The following is a 16,881-nucleotide window of genomic DNA, read 5'->3' as shown; positions in this document are numbered from 1 at the left end:
GGGTCCGGCGGGGAGGCGGCCGTCAGTCCCGCGCCATCGCCGGTCCCGGCTGCGGGCCGCGCGGGACGGGCGGCCGGAGGGCGCTGGTCGAAGGGTCCAGGGGCCTGTGGCGCCGCCGCGGCGCGCACCGGGAGGTGCAGCCGGAGCGCGAGCGAGCCACCGGGGCCCCTGGGGGAGAGGCCGGAGCGGGCGACCTCCCTCTGCTCCGGCTTCACCTAGAGCCCTCCTCGCTCCCCCTCACCCCACCCCCTTGGCGCACACCTCCCCACACGTACACACGCGCGCAGGCACCCGCGCACTCACTCACACGCACACCCGAGTGGGTGTGATCTAAGAGCCGAGATGCGCTCTCGCGCCCAGAGTTCACACTCGGCCTCAACAAAACCCTCCAGAGCAGGCAGGCTGCCCTTCAGGCTACGCACGCACGAAGTGGAACTTCCTACAAAATCACTGTATACTCAGAGCAGAAACTAGAAAACACTGGCCGCTCGGGATTTTGGTTTCTCTTGGAGCCACTGAATTTTAAATCCTCCAAAGAGGGAGTTCAGAGAAATAACGCCAGGAATTATTCGTTAAAAATGTTGGATATGCTAACTCTGTTTTCTGCCTATTGGGGTGGGAAGGATCTTTGGAACTCACAGATGAGCCCAACATACTTTTAACCTACTCCTCCAACGGGAATCCTTTTGAGAGCTGACAAATAGCTAATTTAAGATTTATCCCTTTTCCCTCCTCTTCAGTGTTCTGTTAGGAACTTTTTTTTAACCCTTTAAATAATACAAAGTAGATAACAGGAGGTAGTAAGATGGCCTGGCCTAAGGACTAAACTAGATCCTTGGTGGGAATCATGAGGAGTTAGTTACATTAGCATAACCGTATTTATCCCCCAAACTGTTTCCAAGACAACAATTACATTTCAGCCAGAATTTAATTATGTGTTGATCTATCTTTATTTTACAGGAAGTATTAGTCACCCAGACTGGTGTGTTTTAGTTCCCTAAAGCCAACGAAAACATTTTGGGGAAGCCAACCCTTGTTTTTGCATCTTTAAAGGGAATTCAATCTACACGTTCGTATAATAGGAAGGAGTTGTGAAGTGTGTAGCATTTTTTATCTTGAGTTGTTATTGGTTTGTTCTAAAATATTTTCCAAATCAGTTACAAATACTAGAAAGGCAACTGACTGTGCAATACTAAGAAAGCAGGGCAACATCCAAGCACATTTCTATCCTTTGTGTCTGAAGCTCAGCTGCACCCTGGAGGGATGAATCCACAATCAATCAGTCGAAATGCCACCTCATTTATCAGTCTGACCCAAGAATGAAGAATTCTTATTTGGAAGAATAAATGCTATTCAAGGATTCCCCCCCCCCCCGCCCCATTTTGGCTAATTAGTTTCTTGTGAACTGCTCTTTTCTCCAAATGATACCTCTAGCGTTTAATGTTCTAAAGACAGGGACAAGAAGCCTACCTGTACTGTGACTTTTGTGTTTGCCATCTCATGACTACTCCTCTGTTCTTTCAAAAGAGATACGAAACTAATCTGTGCTTTCCAGGTGACAACAGTAAGACCACAGTAACAATAACCAATATAAAAAAGTATAACTCCGCAGTGTCTGTAGAAATCAAATACCTTAAGGTCCTCGCATAGTCTTGGGACCCCTACCCCCACACATATTTGTCATAGGTGTTCCAAGAACTTGTTCTTGCAGTGTCCACCACCTTGTTTCTTATCCCCCAGGCTTCCGTCCACTGGCGGTGGCTTTCATTGCCACTGAACCAACTGGAAGTCACTGCTAGAAATCCTGAAGTCTCCCCAGAACTCTCAGCCCTTCTCCTTGCCGTGACTTCACTTCTATGGGATTCATCCATCTTTGTTAAGAGAGACCATGGCATGTCGTATCTTCACCCTCCAGACAGACTCAGACTTGCCTAAATCCTGGGCTCAGCCTCCCTGGTGTTCAATCTGGGACACTGGCAGCATGAAAATGAGTTAAAATGCAAAGTTAAAATTCCAGTCAGACCATCAGTTTCCCCTGAAATGAAATTCATGAAGCACCTATAATGATTGTGATGACAGGATTCACTTTTTAAAAAGGATTGGTAGAAAACATACTTACCACAGCATAAATTTCACTTATCTACCACAAGCTTCATATTCTCAAAACTCAGGCCATCTGCTTCGCATTAGGCTGTATACAGTTGTTCGTACGACATAAGCACTGTCTGCCACTACCAGTGTGAACTCTCAGTATTTTCTAATCTGCAACGAGCTGCGCACCTTCCCTAAAACCAAGACTAACATTTGGAGACAACATCAAGTTTGAGAATTGACATAGTCAGCTGCTTTAGATCATTATTAAACATTTTTTTCTATTGCCACTTTTCTTATCCTGGCCTTTAAACATGACTTATTTTTGGTGCCCTTGAAGATTTTTATTCAGACATTAATTCAAACATTAAAAAGCCTAGATTTATTAACTTATTGGAAAAATGTTACGAGATATCAGAAAAGCTGTGAATCATTTTAATTTTACACATTAAAGGCAAAAGTGATTTCTTCTTGCCTGTTGTGGAGAAGAAATGCTTAACATTTAAATACCACAAAATAATTATACAGCAAATACCTGATTTGTTTTTCTGCCGGTCTTTCAAATATCCAAACAGGCAAAAAGAAATAGAAATCATTTAATTTTTAAAACAAATTCATTTCCTGGGGTCTGAGTGGCACAGTGAGTTAAGGACCCAAGTCTCGGTTTTGGCTCCGATGGTGATCTCACTGTCCTGAGATCGAGCCCCCTTCCCCATCCGACTCCGCACTCAGTGGAGAGTCAGCCTAGACTCTCTCTCCCTCTCCCTCTGCGTCTCACACCCGCTTGCTCTCTCTCATTCTCTCTCAAATATATAAATAATTCTTTAAAAACAGAACAAAACAAATTCATTTCCTGAAGAGGAATGAACAGGATGGAATAGTCTTCTAGGTCTGCTTCTGAAAGACACAGTGGAACGTTGGTCCTCACTTTCCTGTTCTCTCCTCTTCAACCATGGAGGAAGAGAACCTGGAACATTAAGGGAGAGGGCATCAAGAAGAAAAGAAAGGGACACAGTCATTTCCCTTTCTTTTTCCACCCTAAATTCCCTAAATCCAAATAGCAGGCTTTTATAAGATGAAGTTCAACATAAAACAGTGTATTCCTTCAACTTATAAAATAAAAGCCTAAATGCTTGGAATACAGAGAAAATCAAGAATAAAAAGGAGGACAAGGAGGGTGGAGAAAGGAGGAAAGGGAGGAAAGAAAGAAGGAAAGAAAAAAAGGAAGAAAGGAAGGAGGGAAGGAGGGAAGAAGGGAAGGCGGGAGGAAGAAATAAGGGGAAGCACTTTAGCTGTTACTATCCCCAAAATAAAACCTTACACTACTCTCCTGTATTGAGATATTTCGTTCTAGTGTTTGCATCCGTGTGTGTAAAAATAATTAAATGATAAATTCTCTTTTTCTGCTTTTTCTTCACTTTGTAATATATTCTGAATATTTTCTCTCTTTTTTTAAGATTTTATTTATTTATTTTTCAGAGAGAGAGAGGGGGCACAAGCAGGGAGAAGGGCAGGCAGAGGGAGAAGCGGGTTCCCTGCTGAGCAAAGAGCTCAATGCGAGGCTTCATCCCAGGATCCTGGGATCATGACCTGAGCTGAAGGCAGACGCTTAACCAACTGAGCCACTCAGGTGCCCCTGAATATTTTCCATATAATGAAAACATCTGTACATCATCATGATTCATGACCATATAGAATTTTACTACACACATGCATCATAATGTATTTAATCAATTCTATTTTTAAAATTAGATTATTTATGACTTCAAGATAAGTAACACTTACGGGTGCCTGGGTGGCTCAGACAGTTAAGCGACCATCTCTTGATTTCAGCTCAGGTCATGATCTCTGGAGCCCTGCATCAGTCAGGCTCACCACTTGGCGGACAGTCTGCTTCTCTCTCTATTCCTCTGCCCCGCCCCCTGGTCATAAGCTCTCTCTAAAATAAATAAATAAATCTTAAAAAAAAATTTTAAAGCTATATAACACTTAATATATGTTAATATTTCTTATTTATATTAACATATAAACTTTGTTACATTCCTAATATACCGTAGCATGAAGTCTTAAAAAATTAAATTGCTGCAGAAAAGGGTAGATGTACTTTTGGGGCTCTTGGCGCATATTATCACAGTAACTTAGCACCAATTTATAGTCCCATCAATAGTGACGCTATGAGAGAATCTACTCTCCTATCTATTCTAAGGAGATTTTTTAAAATTCAAAATGCGGGGCGTCTGGGTGGCACAGCAGTTAAGCATCTGCCTTTGGCTCAGGGCGTGATCCCAGCATTATGGGATCGAGCCCCACATCAGGCTCCTCCGCTATGAGCCTGCTTCTTCCTCTCCCACTCCCCCTGCTTGTGTTCCCTCTCTCGCTGGCTTTCTCTATCGCTGTTGAATAAATAAATAAAATCTTTAAAAAAAAATAAAATTCAAAATGCTATAAATAATATCTTGCTTGTTAATTAATGAGTACACATCTTTAAATAAAAAAGGGTGAGATCAAATATTAACTGTTGATTCCCCTTTAGATATTTACAATTTAGCAGTACATCGATATGATTCTCTATTCCTGAAGTTATGGTTCTGACAGCTTCCTTCCCTCATCTTATTTTTGAATTTCCTCTTTGCCTCTTCCAGTGACAACAGTGGTCTAGAAATGTTCAAGATCAACTCAGCCATAATTAATACCTCTAAATCCATCATGCCAATCCCTCATTTCCAAAACACAGATTCATTTACTTGAGTGCACAAACTCATTCCCAAATGAGTACTGTGCCAAGGAAATTCCATCTCTCAACCCACACCATGGAAGCTCTTTAAATTAAGACAAAAAGAGGTCCACTAACAACTTGACCCTTCCTGGACAGAGAACCAGTTCCCTCCTCACTGAAGGAGTCACCAAGACTTTGAGGTTTAAAGGCATCTCAGACTTTCCACTATTATGGCTTTGGTTTACCAGAAAGATGTCAGCCTAGGCTCTGCATATAGAAATCCCCAATCTCCTCTTCCCAAGGCACATAGTGACATGAATAGAGAGGCACATTCTCTCTTTTCCCCAGCTTCTCTTTCTAAAAAGGGTGTCAAGTCACAGCCTTCCCCTGACAGGCTTTGTTTATAACAGAAGTCAGAAAAATTTACAGCCTGGCTCCTCCCTGGCCCTGAGACTGGAATGCTTCATTGGTTCGGTAAGCAAGAGCAAGATAAATCTCTTTCTTCCAGTACCATCGTTGCTAGGTAATTCACAGTGAAGGAAATAATTTTGTTCAAACTAAAGGATAATCAAGCATCAAAGTAACAGAGCCGAAGATGCACTTGTACAAAGCAACACTTTCAGTTCTGAAGAGTAGAGATTTTCTTAGCAAGAGGAAATCTCTTCCAAATTAGGGGAGAAGTGAAAGGTAATTCAGAGAAGGTTTGTTTAGAACAATGGGAAATGCTCACAAAACTATGTTAAGTGAAAGAAAAATGTAATGTGTGATATGGTTACAACTATGTAGGGATGCATATTATACAATAAGGACAAAAATAATAGAAGTTATGTATAAGGTTGATGTTATAATTCTCTTCCTGTGAAGTTTCCAAAATATTGTTGCTTTTAGATTGGAAAAGAGAGAAAAAGAAGATTTTTCTTTTTTAAAGTGTGAAATAGTTTCATCCTAATGAACAGAGGAATAAGCTTGGTGTTAACAGATGTTATTTGCACGTACACTTGTGACAGGTAAGGTAAGCAAGTTTTCCTATTCGTGTTACAATTCAATTTAAGAAACATTTTTTGAATGTCTGTTAGACCCAATGTCAAACTCTGGAAAATTCAGTTTACTAATTTGTTCAATGGAGAAAATAATCCTTTCCCCAAATTTTCCTTCATTATTAACTTTAAGACATCTGTGAAACACTTTAAACTGTCCAGAGCATATCTTGCCTGTCTATGGAAGCCCAGTTCCTAGTATTCGACACATATTTACTTTTCAACCAAACATTTTTAAAGGACAGAAACAATGTCCGAATAGTCTTCTATAGTGACTTAAGCATTATGTGGAACTATGGTTCTGAAATTATGTGCCAAGTTGCCCTGAGGCACAGCAGCAACCTCCTAAGGGCACCGTGGAATATTTAAAATTCTTGGGGCACCTGGCTGGCTCAGTTGGTGGAGCATGTGACTCTGATCCCAGGGTCATGAGTTCGAGCCCCACATTGGGGGTAGAGATTACTTAAAAAAAAAAAGTAAAATAAAATTCTTCAGGGAATCACCGCATCGCCTCTTGGACACCATGCAAACTACTACTGTTAAGTTGTTTGGCCCTAAATACTATTAGGGATTTCTTTGTGCCTAAAGAACACCATGAAAAAGTACTGAGACACCCTGGTGTCATTGAGAAAGCTTGGAAGCTCAGATGGAAAACCTGAGGCAGGAGCGGAAAACAACAGGATAAGCACCTTAAGCTCTTAGAAACTTAAACTTTAAATTTACAAGAAACACTTACGTAGTAAAGGATTAACCTTGCCTAAAGAATGGTCCCTGCCCCAGCTCCTAGGAGTAACCTTCCTGTGCTGTCTGCAGGAAATGAGTCTCTTTGTTTACCTGGAGTCCTTAGGCCATGCCACACAGTCTATGTGAATGGTGTTATTTATGGTGGGGGCCTTGGGTCATGTGATAGCAATTTGACCTCTAGAGGGGCTGGGAACTAAGGTTAATCACATGGGTGGTTAGCCATGTGTACATTGCTGACTTCCAATAAAAACCCTGGACACCAAGGCTTGGTGAGCTTTTGTGGTTGGCAGTATTCCATTTACGTCGTCACACATGGTTGCTGGGAGAAGTAAGCATGGTTCACACAATTCCCCTGGGAGAGGACAGCTGGTGGCTTCATGCCTGGTCTCTCCTAAGTGTGCCTTGTATAGGTTGGCCTCTTGCTGATTGGAATCTGTGTCCTTTAGCTCTAATAAACCTTTACTGTGAGTAGACATGTTTGCTGGGTTTTGAAAGTCCTTCTAGAGAATCAGTGAGATGACGGTGGTCTTGGGAACTTCCTGAACTACGCCGCAACAAAAATGGAAGTTCATTAACTTTTACAGGTTTTCATTTTCCTTGTTTTCTCAAGCAGAAAGATGTCATTGAGCAGGGATAGTATCAATTAATGCACAAATAAGACAAGTTTAATTTAAGAAAAGAGAAATTGGGGTGCCTGAGTGGTTCAGTCGGTTAAGCATCTGGCTTCAGCTCAGGTCAAGATCTCCTTGTCCTGGGATTGAGCCCCACGTAAGGCTCTGCATTCCCTGGGGAGTCTGCTTCTCCATTTCCTTCTCCCCTCTCCCTTCTCCCCACTCCTCACTTGTGCGCTCTCTCTCTCTCTCTCTCTCAGATAAGTATGTAAAATCTTTAATAAAAAGAAAGATTTATAAAAGCAGATAAATGTATTACCTTGTTCTTGTCACACAAGAAAGTTGATTTCCTTAGATAATAGAGATAAGTAATGAGCCCTTTTGATTTGCGGCCTGGTTGAAATTGGCTTTGACATGTTGCTTACAAAATCTAGGAAAGGATGAAATGATTCTGAAACTTTTTAAGCAGACAGCTTAAGCCATTCAGTTATATTTACTTTTAAATTATGGAAAATAATTATCTATTTATTTCTTAACACACTTGCTCCCACGTTGGAATGGGAGAACCCAGCTGCCTTTGGGGTTCACTAAATACCGCAAGCTGTTTCTCAAACATTGTGGAATCAATAAAGCTCAAAATATTTTCTCAAATACTTTTTAAAAATTTCTCAATATGCAAGTATCGTAAAAAGCTTTTCATTCACATGTTGCTAACTCATTTACATTTTATTTTTTCTTATCTTTACAAGACTTTGGAGTTGTGGTTATGAGCTTTATGAGAATGATGGCTTTATTCCATGATTATATAATGGGAAAGCTCCAGACTGAGCAAATTTATATTCGTATCCTAGTCCTACTTTGCCATTAATTGTCTGTTTCTAGGCCTCAGTTTTTACTTCTGTGAAATGGGCAGATTGAACTGGATGACTCTAAATTTCATTTCAATACTAAAATTATCATTTTCAACTTAACCAATAGATATGAATCCCCACTTTGTGCACATTGTTGTGAAATATCTAGGTGAACAGTTATAAATGATGACTATAACTCAATCCATGGAATCTCTCAATTGAAAAGAGAAGACAGATGTCTAACTACAACATCAGACAGCTTTTGGTGGGTGTGATTGCAGAACTATAAATTCAGGAATATTGGAGCTGCAGTGCAGGGAGTTTCTGCCTCGGTGGATCACAAAACGCTTCATGGAGGGCCTGGAAGATGAGTTATATTTTACAGATGGAGAAGGTGCTAAGGATAGTAAATGTTTCAGTAGAAGGAACTATCTGAGCAGACACATGATGGTAGAACACATGAGGGTACCTTGAGTGGCAGCTGGTGGTCCTGGTGTCTGATCCTATGTGACATGTAGAAGCAGGACAAGAGACAAGTCAGGAAAGATAAGCTGTCCCAAAATTTTTAACAACTTTGCATTGGGTAGTTCTACCTGTCCTTTTAACTCCCCTTCTGCTTTTGTGTACTCTCTGCCCCTGGTGGCTGACACATAGGGACACATATCAGTGGCCTCAATTGTCCTCTGCCTTCCAATAAAGTTCAACCAAGGGGAGGCACTGGCAGGTGATCAGAGGGTTGGAGTGTTTATTCTTCTGGCTCTCAATCCGCAGGTCCCTGTAGGTCTGTAGCTCTCCATCGAAGGTGATAAATGCTATCCCCTCTGGGTTCTGAGAGTTTCTCCCTTCAGGCCAAACGGAGGTGTATTAGTTTCATAGGGCCGCTGTAACAAAGTACAGCAAACCGGGTGGCTTAAAGTAACAAACATTTATTGTCTTAAGTTCTGGAGGCTAGAAGTCTGAAATCAAGGTGTCAGCAGGGCCATGCTCCCCCTGAAATCTGTAAGGGAGACTCCTCCCTTGCCTCTTCTAGCTTTGTGTATTTGCAAGCAATCACTGACTTTCCTTGGCTTGTAGAAGCATCACTTCAATCTTTGTCTCTGTTGTCACATGGCTAGCTTCTCGCTGTGTGTCTCTATGTCTCCTCTTCCTAGAGGGACATCAGTCATAATGGATTATGGGCCCATCCCACTCCAGTATGTCCTTATATTAACTAATTACATCTGCAATGATCCTGTTTCCAAACATAACATTCTGAAGAACTGGGGGTTGGGACTTCACATATCTATTTGGGGGAAACAATTCAACGAATCCTGAGATGTAAGGCTCTCCGCAGCTGCTAATCCCAGGGTACTGTGCTATCTCTTATGCAACTCCTACACTCTGTCCACACCTTTGTAATTGGTTCCATTACTAAGCCCTCCTCACGTTACCCAGTTTGTGCCATCCGTTTTCTTTAGAGATTCTGTTTACGTAGATTAGATTGTCTTGACGATGATTTGATTAGGTATTGTGTTTTGTTTTAGATAGTGGGATATATATAATAGGAGAGTAATGATCAGTTCTAGGTTTAAGAAAAATAGATAATGTGGCAAAGTAAAATATGCATTTGAAGAAAGAGACCCAGGAGGTGAGACATGAAGTGGAAGCCTATTGGTACACTGTCAGGTTGAGATATGATGAGGTCTGAAGTAGGAAGGAACACTGGTGGCTTCCAATATTCCAGAGTAAAATCTAAAGTCTTCCTTAAGGCCATTCATATGACTCCCCCTTTTCTCATACCACCCCTGCCTCACATCTCCCCCTCACTCACTATACAAATTCTCACTGGCCCTTTCCTCTTCCTCAAATGTCCCACTCATACTCTTACCCCATGGCCTTGATCCATGTTCCGTCTGCTGGGGATGTTCTTGCTCCTTGACATATGCTCGGCCCCTCACACGTTCTTCCAGTCTTTGCTCAAAATGTTCCTTTGTCATTGAGGCCTTCCTTAACCAACCTCAAAAAAATATCACCACCTTCATATACTACATCCCCAGTCATCTCTAGCTCTTTACTCTGTTTCGTACTCTGTATGAGTACTCATAGTACTCGTCAAGTGACATAGTATATACCGATTTCCTTATTTCTTAATTGTAGCCCCCCTTTTCTTAGATTTTAAGTTCCATGATGACAGAGTATTTTTTTTTTCTGTGTGTCTGCTATTCTGCCCCAGGGGATAGAACTGTGTCTGGTACATAGTAGGTGCTCATCATTTATTACATGGTAGTGACCATTAGAGAGAGAGTCTTTGGGATATGGCAAAAGATATAATGTGGTGAAAGGGGACAAAAAAGGATTAAATATGGCTCCAGGGGTTTTTTATTTTTGGGTTCTTTCCCCCTGATTTCCTACAGGTAATTTTGTGCTTTTCTAAAGCAGGAAGATTTGCTAGCCTAATTTAGTTATTTTCGCATTTTACATTTCAAAGAAAAAGTTAATCTTTCATTTTCAATGTCATTTTAAAAGTCCTAATGTTGGTCATAGAAATCAGTAATTCCTATGAGAAATGTGAATAGGTTGTGACTCATAAATACATTTTTAAGATGGTGCTTCTCTGACTTGTATTCTGTTATTCTATCAGCAGATTCTATTGATACTGTTCTGGCTGGGGTTGTGGCTGGGAATACTAGTGCTTTTTTTCCCCTTTCCCTTGACTTCATGTAACTTATGATGCCTATGCCTCATCAGTTGACTCAGTGCTTCCTTTTATACATCGAAGAGTTAAGTGAGAGAATTAGTCAATGTGTTTAGCATCATTATCCCGCTTGTTCTGTGATGCATGATATTTGTTATTTAATTACTTGCTTCCAATTTTAGACATGACTAAGAGCTAATGTGAAATTGCAACTCAACAATGGTCGATGGCACAGGCTTTCCAATACCTAAGAAACCGTCCAGCGTCGCGCCGGCACTTCTCAAAATGACGTCTGTGGATGAAATTCTACAGGCATATGGGGACACAATCTGCTGACCTCTCGTTGTCAGAGTGAGTCATGGATTTGCAAAACCTCTCAGACCCTGTGCTTCAGAGAGGATTTATGTTATTATTTTAAGAATAGAATAATCCTTTTACATTCATATGGAAAATGAAGTAATAAAATTAGGATAATTTTTAATGTTACCAGTGAATAAGTAACTGTCAATGAACTTGAATCAAACAAGACTTGACTCTTGGGAAACTACTTTCTTTGTTTCCCCCAGAAAATATGATTAGTAAAGTATTTGAAGTCTGGATGTAATTGTTACTATATACGTTCTTTAAAATGCAACAGTGAACACGGAGAGTGTATGATCATTCGTTTTATTTACAATACTCACTTGAAAGACTATTCAATGAATGTTAAAAATAGGAACTTAGAAATTCAATTGTTTATTTAAAAATGATGTTAAAATTAAATTATTTTTAAAAAGTCAAATTATGGCACACTCCTTGCTAGGGAGGATTATGGCTGTTGGTTTCATGCCATTTTTCTCTAATTCCAAAGCAGCCAGATTAGTGTTGTTAAGGTTAGCTTTGGAAAAGTATTATGAAGTAGACAGTCTGTGCGTTGGTGTTTCCTCTATCTTGCGTTGCTCCATGGTGTCATTGCTGGGATCTTATGCTGGTACTTGGAAAACAGTGTCACCCATGTATTAATCTGGCTCAGAACTTTCCTCCATTATTCCCTCTATCAAAGCTTACATTACCTATATCCAATTCCGTTAGGCCTTTGTGCTGCCCTCCAAATGACAATGGGCAATTATTGTCATTAATAATAATACCACACATATCTGTAGCATGAATTACAGTGTGTTTTCAAGTGTATCATGCCATATAATTCTTCAACATTATACAATAGAATGTCTAATATACAGAAGTCAGCATTCCACAGCCCACCACTTGTTTATTTAAAGGTCCCAAGCTAAGAATAGCTTTTATATTTTTTAAGAAGCTATTTTAAAAAAGGAAAATATGAAACAGAATGCAGCCCACAAAATCTAAAATGTTTACTATCTGCCACTTTATAAAGTTTTCCTGTCCCTGGATTAGTATTACAATCTTTATTAAAAGATGATTAAACAGAGGCAAAGCTACATAGAGGTGAAGAGCTAGAAGCCCTTTGACTTTAAATCTATTTTTAACTAGTGCTCTTGCTTGTGTGCTCTCTCTCTCTCTCTCAATTTCTTTTGCTTAGAAAGGAGTGAGAACAGTTACTCCCTTCTCACTAACCGTAGCCTGAGATTCTGCTGACCTCGCCCTGCTTACTTACCTGTCTCTTTGAAGGTGTAGTAGCGAGAAGGCAGTGAAATAGCTAAACAAGACAAGGGGACAAGAAAGGAGGAGACTATGGGAGAGTTGTTCTAATTTTTGGAAATCAGCATTTCCAAAAAAGAATAGGAATGATACTTCCCCTTGCTTTCCCTGAATTCAAATGTATCTTGAAAGTATAAGCAATTAAAATAAGAAAGATGAGAAGTAGGAAGAAGATGAAGAATGAGTACTTACTGGACACTAACTTTGTACCAAGAACTCTATGATGTGCTTTCATAAATACTATCTAATTCAAATTTCAATTTATATCAGTATTGTCCTATGCATATCAACTACTCAGAAACCCTCTGTGATTCTTAGCAGCTTATGAAATAATATGGTCCTAAAGATATCCAAGAGAAAGAGTGGATAGAATTAGTAGTATGTAGTGATATACTACAGAAGTAAAATTGCTAAGATGTGGTACAAATAACACTTTTTAAAGTTCTATTTATGTGGGGCACCTGGGTGGCGCAGTCATTGGGCGTCTCCCTTCGGCTCAGGGCGTGATCCCAACGTTCTGGGATTGAGCCCCACATCAGGCTCCTCTGCTAGGAGCCTGCTTCTTCCTCTCCCACTCCCCCTGCTTGTGTTCCCCTCTCTCGCTGGCTGTCTCTCTCTGTCAAATTAATAAATAAAATCTTTAAAATAAATAAATAAATAAAGTTTTATTTATGTAAGTAATCGTTACACCCCACATGGAACTTGAACTCATGACCCAGAGATCAAGAGTCACATGCTCTTCAATGAGCCACCCAGGCACCGCTGATCCAAATAGCTCTTCTTGGACATGCAACATTAGGAAACTTTGTCTAGGGCACCTGGGTGGCTCAGTCTTTAAGTGTCTGCCTTCGGCTTAGGTCATGATCCCAGCCTCCTGGGATTGAGCCCCACATCGGGCTCCTCAGCAGGGAGCCTGCTTCTTCCTCTCCCACTCCCCCAGCTTGTGTTCCCTCTTTCACTGTCTCTCTCTGTCAAATAAATAAATATAATCTTTAAAAAAAAGAAAAGGAAACTTTGTTTAATTCCCATCTGTGTTAATATTTAAATCACATAGGGGCGCCTGGGTGGCACAGCGGTTAAGCGTCTGCCTTCACGCCCAGGGCGTGATCCCGGCGTTGTGGGATCGAGCCCCACGTCAGGCTCCTCCGCTGTGAGCCTGCTTCTTCCTCTCCCACTCCCCCTGCTTGTGTTCCCTCTCTCGCTGGCTGTTTCTATCTCTATCGAATAAATAAATAAAATCTTTAAAAAAAAAAAAATTTAAATCACATAATCATTTGGTCTTTATTTTCTCATTTGCATAATTAGAGGGTTTACCTGGATCACTTGAATTTATTCCATCTCTAAGGGCTATAAATTTGAAATGCTACCACTGCCTAAACTGTAGATAATTACATCCTTTCAGGCCCAAAACCTACCAATAGTTAAGACAGTAAAATGCGACCAGGGGGGGTTTTTAGGACATTGACTCTCCTTAAGGCAGTGAAAGTGAACTGAAATTAAGTTCAATAGAAAATACAACTGTACTTTCCTTGACATGGTAGGCACTATACATGAACTATTGCTCTTAGAGACTTAAGAGTTCTATGTGTTTTTAAAATTTCAAAAACTTACAACCAAGTTTTGTTTCTATAGCCATGTGAGTTCCTAGTGGACTGACCCTTTCTTATATAATAGCTGTAAACTCTAAATTAAAAACAAAACCAAAACAAGCAACAACACAAAGACCAAAAGAAAAAAAAAAAGTACCTACCTGAAGTCTCTGGACTATGAGCCAAATTAGGCGATTCTGGAAGAGAGTTGACATTGAAAGAAGGAACTGGCTCATGATGAATCTCCTGTTTCTATGTCTTGGGCCTAAGGACAGACCCTTGTCTATGCTGTACAAGGTGGCAGAAAATCTGTTAGAAAACTCAGAGGTTTGAATGACCAGAGGACTGTTGAGTGCAGCATCAGCTGGCAGAAAGTGAAGGGGAAATCTCATAAGGAGAGAGCCAGAAGGGTAAGTCACAAATTCCATGTAATCATTCCTCCAAAATCTGGAAGACCCTGAAACACAGATGCATGGGGCAGACACTGAGCAGCCAAGCTAAGGATAAAATTATTAAACTGAGATGGAAGCTCTTACAAAGTGCTGCATTTATAGTTTTAATCCAGCCAAGTAAATTACCTGTTAAAACAAAACCAACAAGCAGTTAGTAAATATCCAAAATCCAAATATCTCTAAATACCAACAATTTGGAATAATATAAAAAATTGAGAATTTCTGCATCATTCCCAATATTCAGGATGCAATACAAAATTACTTGACATGAACAACAAGGAAAATATGACCCACTTCAGAAGACGAAACAATCAATACAGACCAAACACAAGATAATGCAGATGTTAGAATTGGCAGACAAGGACTTTAAAGTAGATACTACACTTAAGCTCAATGGGATAAAAAAAAATCTTCTCATAATGAATTTAGAAAATTAAGTAAGAGTACAGAAACTACAAAACAGAACCAAATGAAAATTCTAGCTGAAAAAATATAATATCTGAAATTTTAAAATTGACTGTATTGGCATAACAACAGAATGGAGATGACAGAGAAAAGAATCAGTAAAACTTGAAGATAGATAACTAAAATTTATTTAATCTGTAAAAGAGGGGAAAATTGAATAGCAAAAGCCTCAGGTACTTGTGGGACAATAGCAAAATATCTAATTTGCAAGTAACTGAAGTCTCAGGAGAGGAGAAAGTCTTGGAGATGAAAAATATTTAAGGAAATAATGTCAAAAAATTCCCCTAATTTAGCAATCAAATATTTCAGCAAACCTTCAGCAAGATAAATAAGAAACTATGCTCATCATAGTAAAATTGCTGAAAAGCAGATACAAGTGAAAAATTGTAATCAGAGAAAAATGATATGTTACACACAGGGGAACACAGTTTCAAACAATCACTGACTTATCTGAAACTATGGAAGCCAAAAGGTATTGGAACAACATCTTAAAGTGTTAAAACAACAATATGAAACTGTCAATCCAGAATTGTAGAGCCAGTGAAAATATCCTTCAGGAATAAAGCTTAGGAGTGCCTGGTTGGATCAATCCATGGAGCATGTGACTCTTGATCTTGGGGTTGTGAGTTTTAGCCCCACATTAGGTGGAGAGTTTACTCAAAAATTTTAAAAATCTTTAAAAAAAAAAAAGAATAATGAAAAAAAGAATAAAGGTTAAATCAGAACATTTCAGATAACAGAAAAAAAAGAGAAATTACTACCAGAAAACCTACAATACTATAAGTGATCATAAAGAAAGTTCTTCAGGCTGAAGAGAAATGATACTAGAAATCAATCCCTAAGCTGATGAAGACATTAAGAACTTCAGACATGTGAAGTGTTATATCATTTAAGTATAAAATATTTTTTCTTTTTATTTCTTTAAACTCATAGGAGTGTTTAAAGCAAAATTACAATATTGTTTTCTGGAAAATATCTTTTATTCTGAGTTTATTCTCTTTTTCATTTTTAGTTTTAAAGTGTCCTAGGGGCGACTGGGTGGCACAGCGGTTAAGCGTCTGCCTTCGGCTCAGGGCGTGATCCCGGCATTACAGGATCGAGCCCCACTTCAGGCTCCTCTGCTATGAGCCTGCTTCTTCCTCTCCCACTCCCCCTGCTTGTGTTCCCTCTCTCGCTGGCTGTCTCTATCTCTGTCAAATAAATAAATAAAATCTTTAAAAAAAAAATAAAGTGTCCTAGCTTATAAGACAAGAGTGTCCACCTTCACCATTTCTGTTCATTATTATAGGAAGTGTTAGCTAGTTCAATAAGAAAAGGAAGAACTATTAGGGGAAAAGAAGTTAGTCTTTATTCACAAATAACACAACTGTTTACAAAGAAAATCCTACAAAATCTACAAAGAACATTTTAGAAGTAATGAGCATATATAACAATATCATAGGATACAAAATTACTATGTAAAAATCTATTGTGTTTTTATGTATTAGCAGCAATTAGAAAATGAAATTAAAAAATACTTTTAAATAGTGTTAAAAACATAAAACACTTGGCAGGAAACTTAACAAAAAATGTCAAAGACCACTACATTGAAAATTACAAAATATTGTTGAGGCAAATTAAAGAAAAACTAAGTAAATGGAGAGATATACCATGTTCGTGGATTCTAACATGCTGCATTTTTGAGGATTTAATTCTCAATGGATTTAATACAATTTTTAATTTAATACAATTTTAATCATAACCCACATTTACTACAATTTTAATCATAACCCAATGGCTTTTTTGGTTTTTGGTAAAAATTAACAAATTGATTTAAAAAGTCATATGGAAATGCAAAGACCCTGAATATGCAAAGCAATATTGCAGAAAAAAAAAAAAACAAAGATGAAGGACACATATTACCTGATTTCATGACTCACATAGCTACATGATTCTTAATAAATCAAGACCATATGATATTCACATAAGGATCAACCAATAGAATAATGGAAC

The 16,881-nt window shown here is 39.2% G+C and overlaps 1 protein-coding gene and 1 long non-coding RNA gene across 2 annotated transcripts in view; one reads left to right on the top strand and one right to left on the bottom strand.

Annotated features, from left to right (window-relative positions):
- Positions 1-1,895, bottom strand: part of RNF217 (ring finger protein 217) — a 137,128-nt gene extending 135,233 nt beyond the window's left edge. The window contains exons 1-2 of the mRNA XM_034670775.1: positions 1,666-1,895; positions 10-168 (exon numbers count right to left, since the gene is read on the bottom strand). Of these exons, the coding sequence (XP_034526666.1) occupies positions 10-168; positions 1,666-1,895 (389 nt within the window). The remainder of the gene's footprint in view (positions 1-9; positions 169-1,665) is intronic.
- Positions 1,896-4,528: 2,633 nt separating this feature from the next.
- Positions 4,529-15,958, top strand: LOC117803982. Its single transcript, XR_004628121.1, has 3 exons — positions 4,529-5,814; positions 10,907-11,075; positions 15,902-15,958. It is a non-coding gene; the product is annotated as an uncharacterized LOC117803982 (long non-coding RNA).
- Positions 15,959-16,881: the final 923 nt, after the last annotated feature.

Source organism: Ailuropoda melanoleuca, chromosome 10 (assembly GCF_002007445.2).
Source record: "Ailuropoda melanoleuca isolate Jingjing chromosome 10, ASM200744v2, whole genome shotgun sequence".
Taxonomy (NCBI): Eukaryota; Metazoa; Chordata; class Mammalia; order Carnivora; family Ursidae; genus Ailuropoda; species Ailuropoda melanoleuca.
This window is presented reverse-complemented; position numbering and strand designations above follow the sequence as displayed.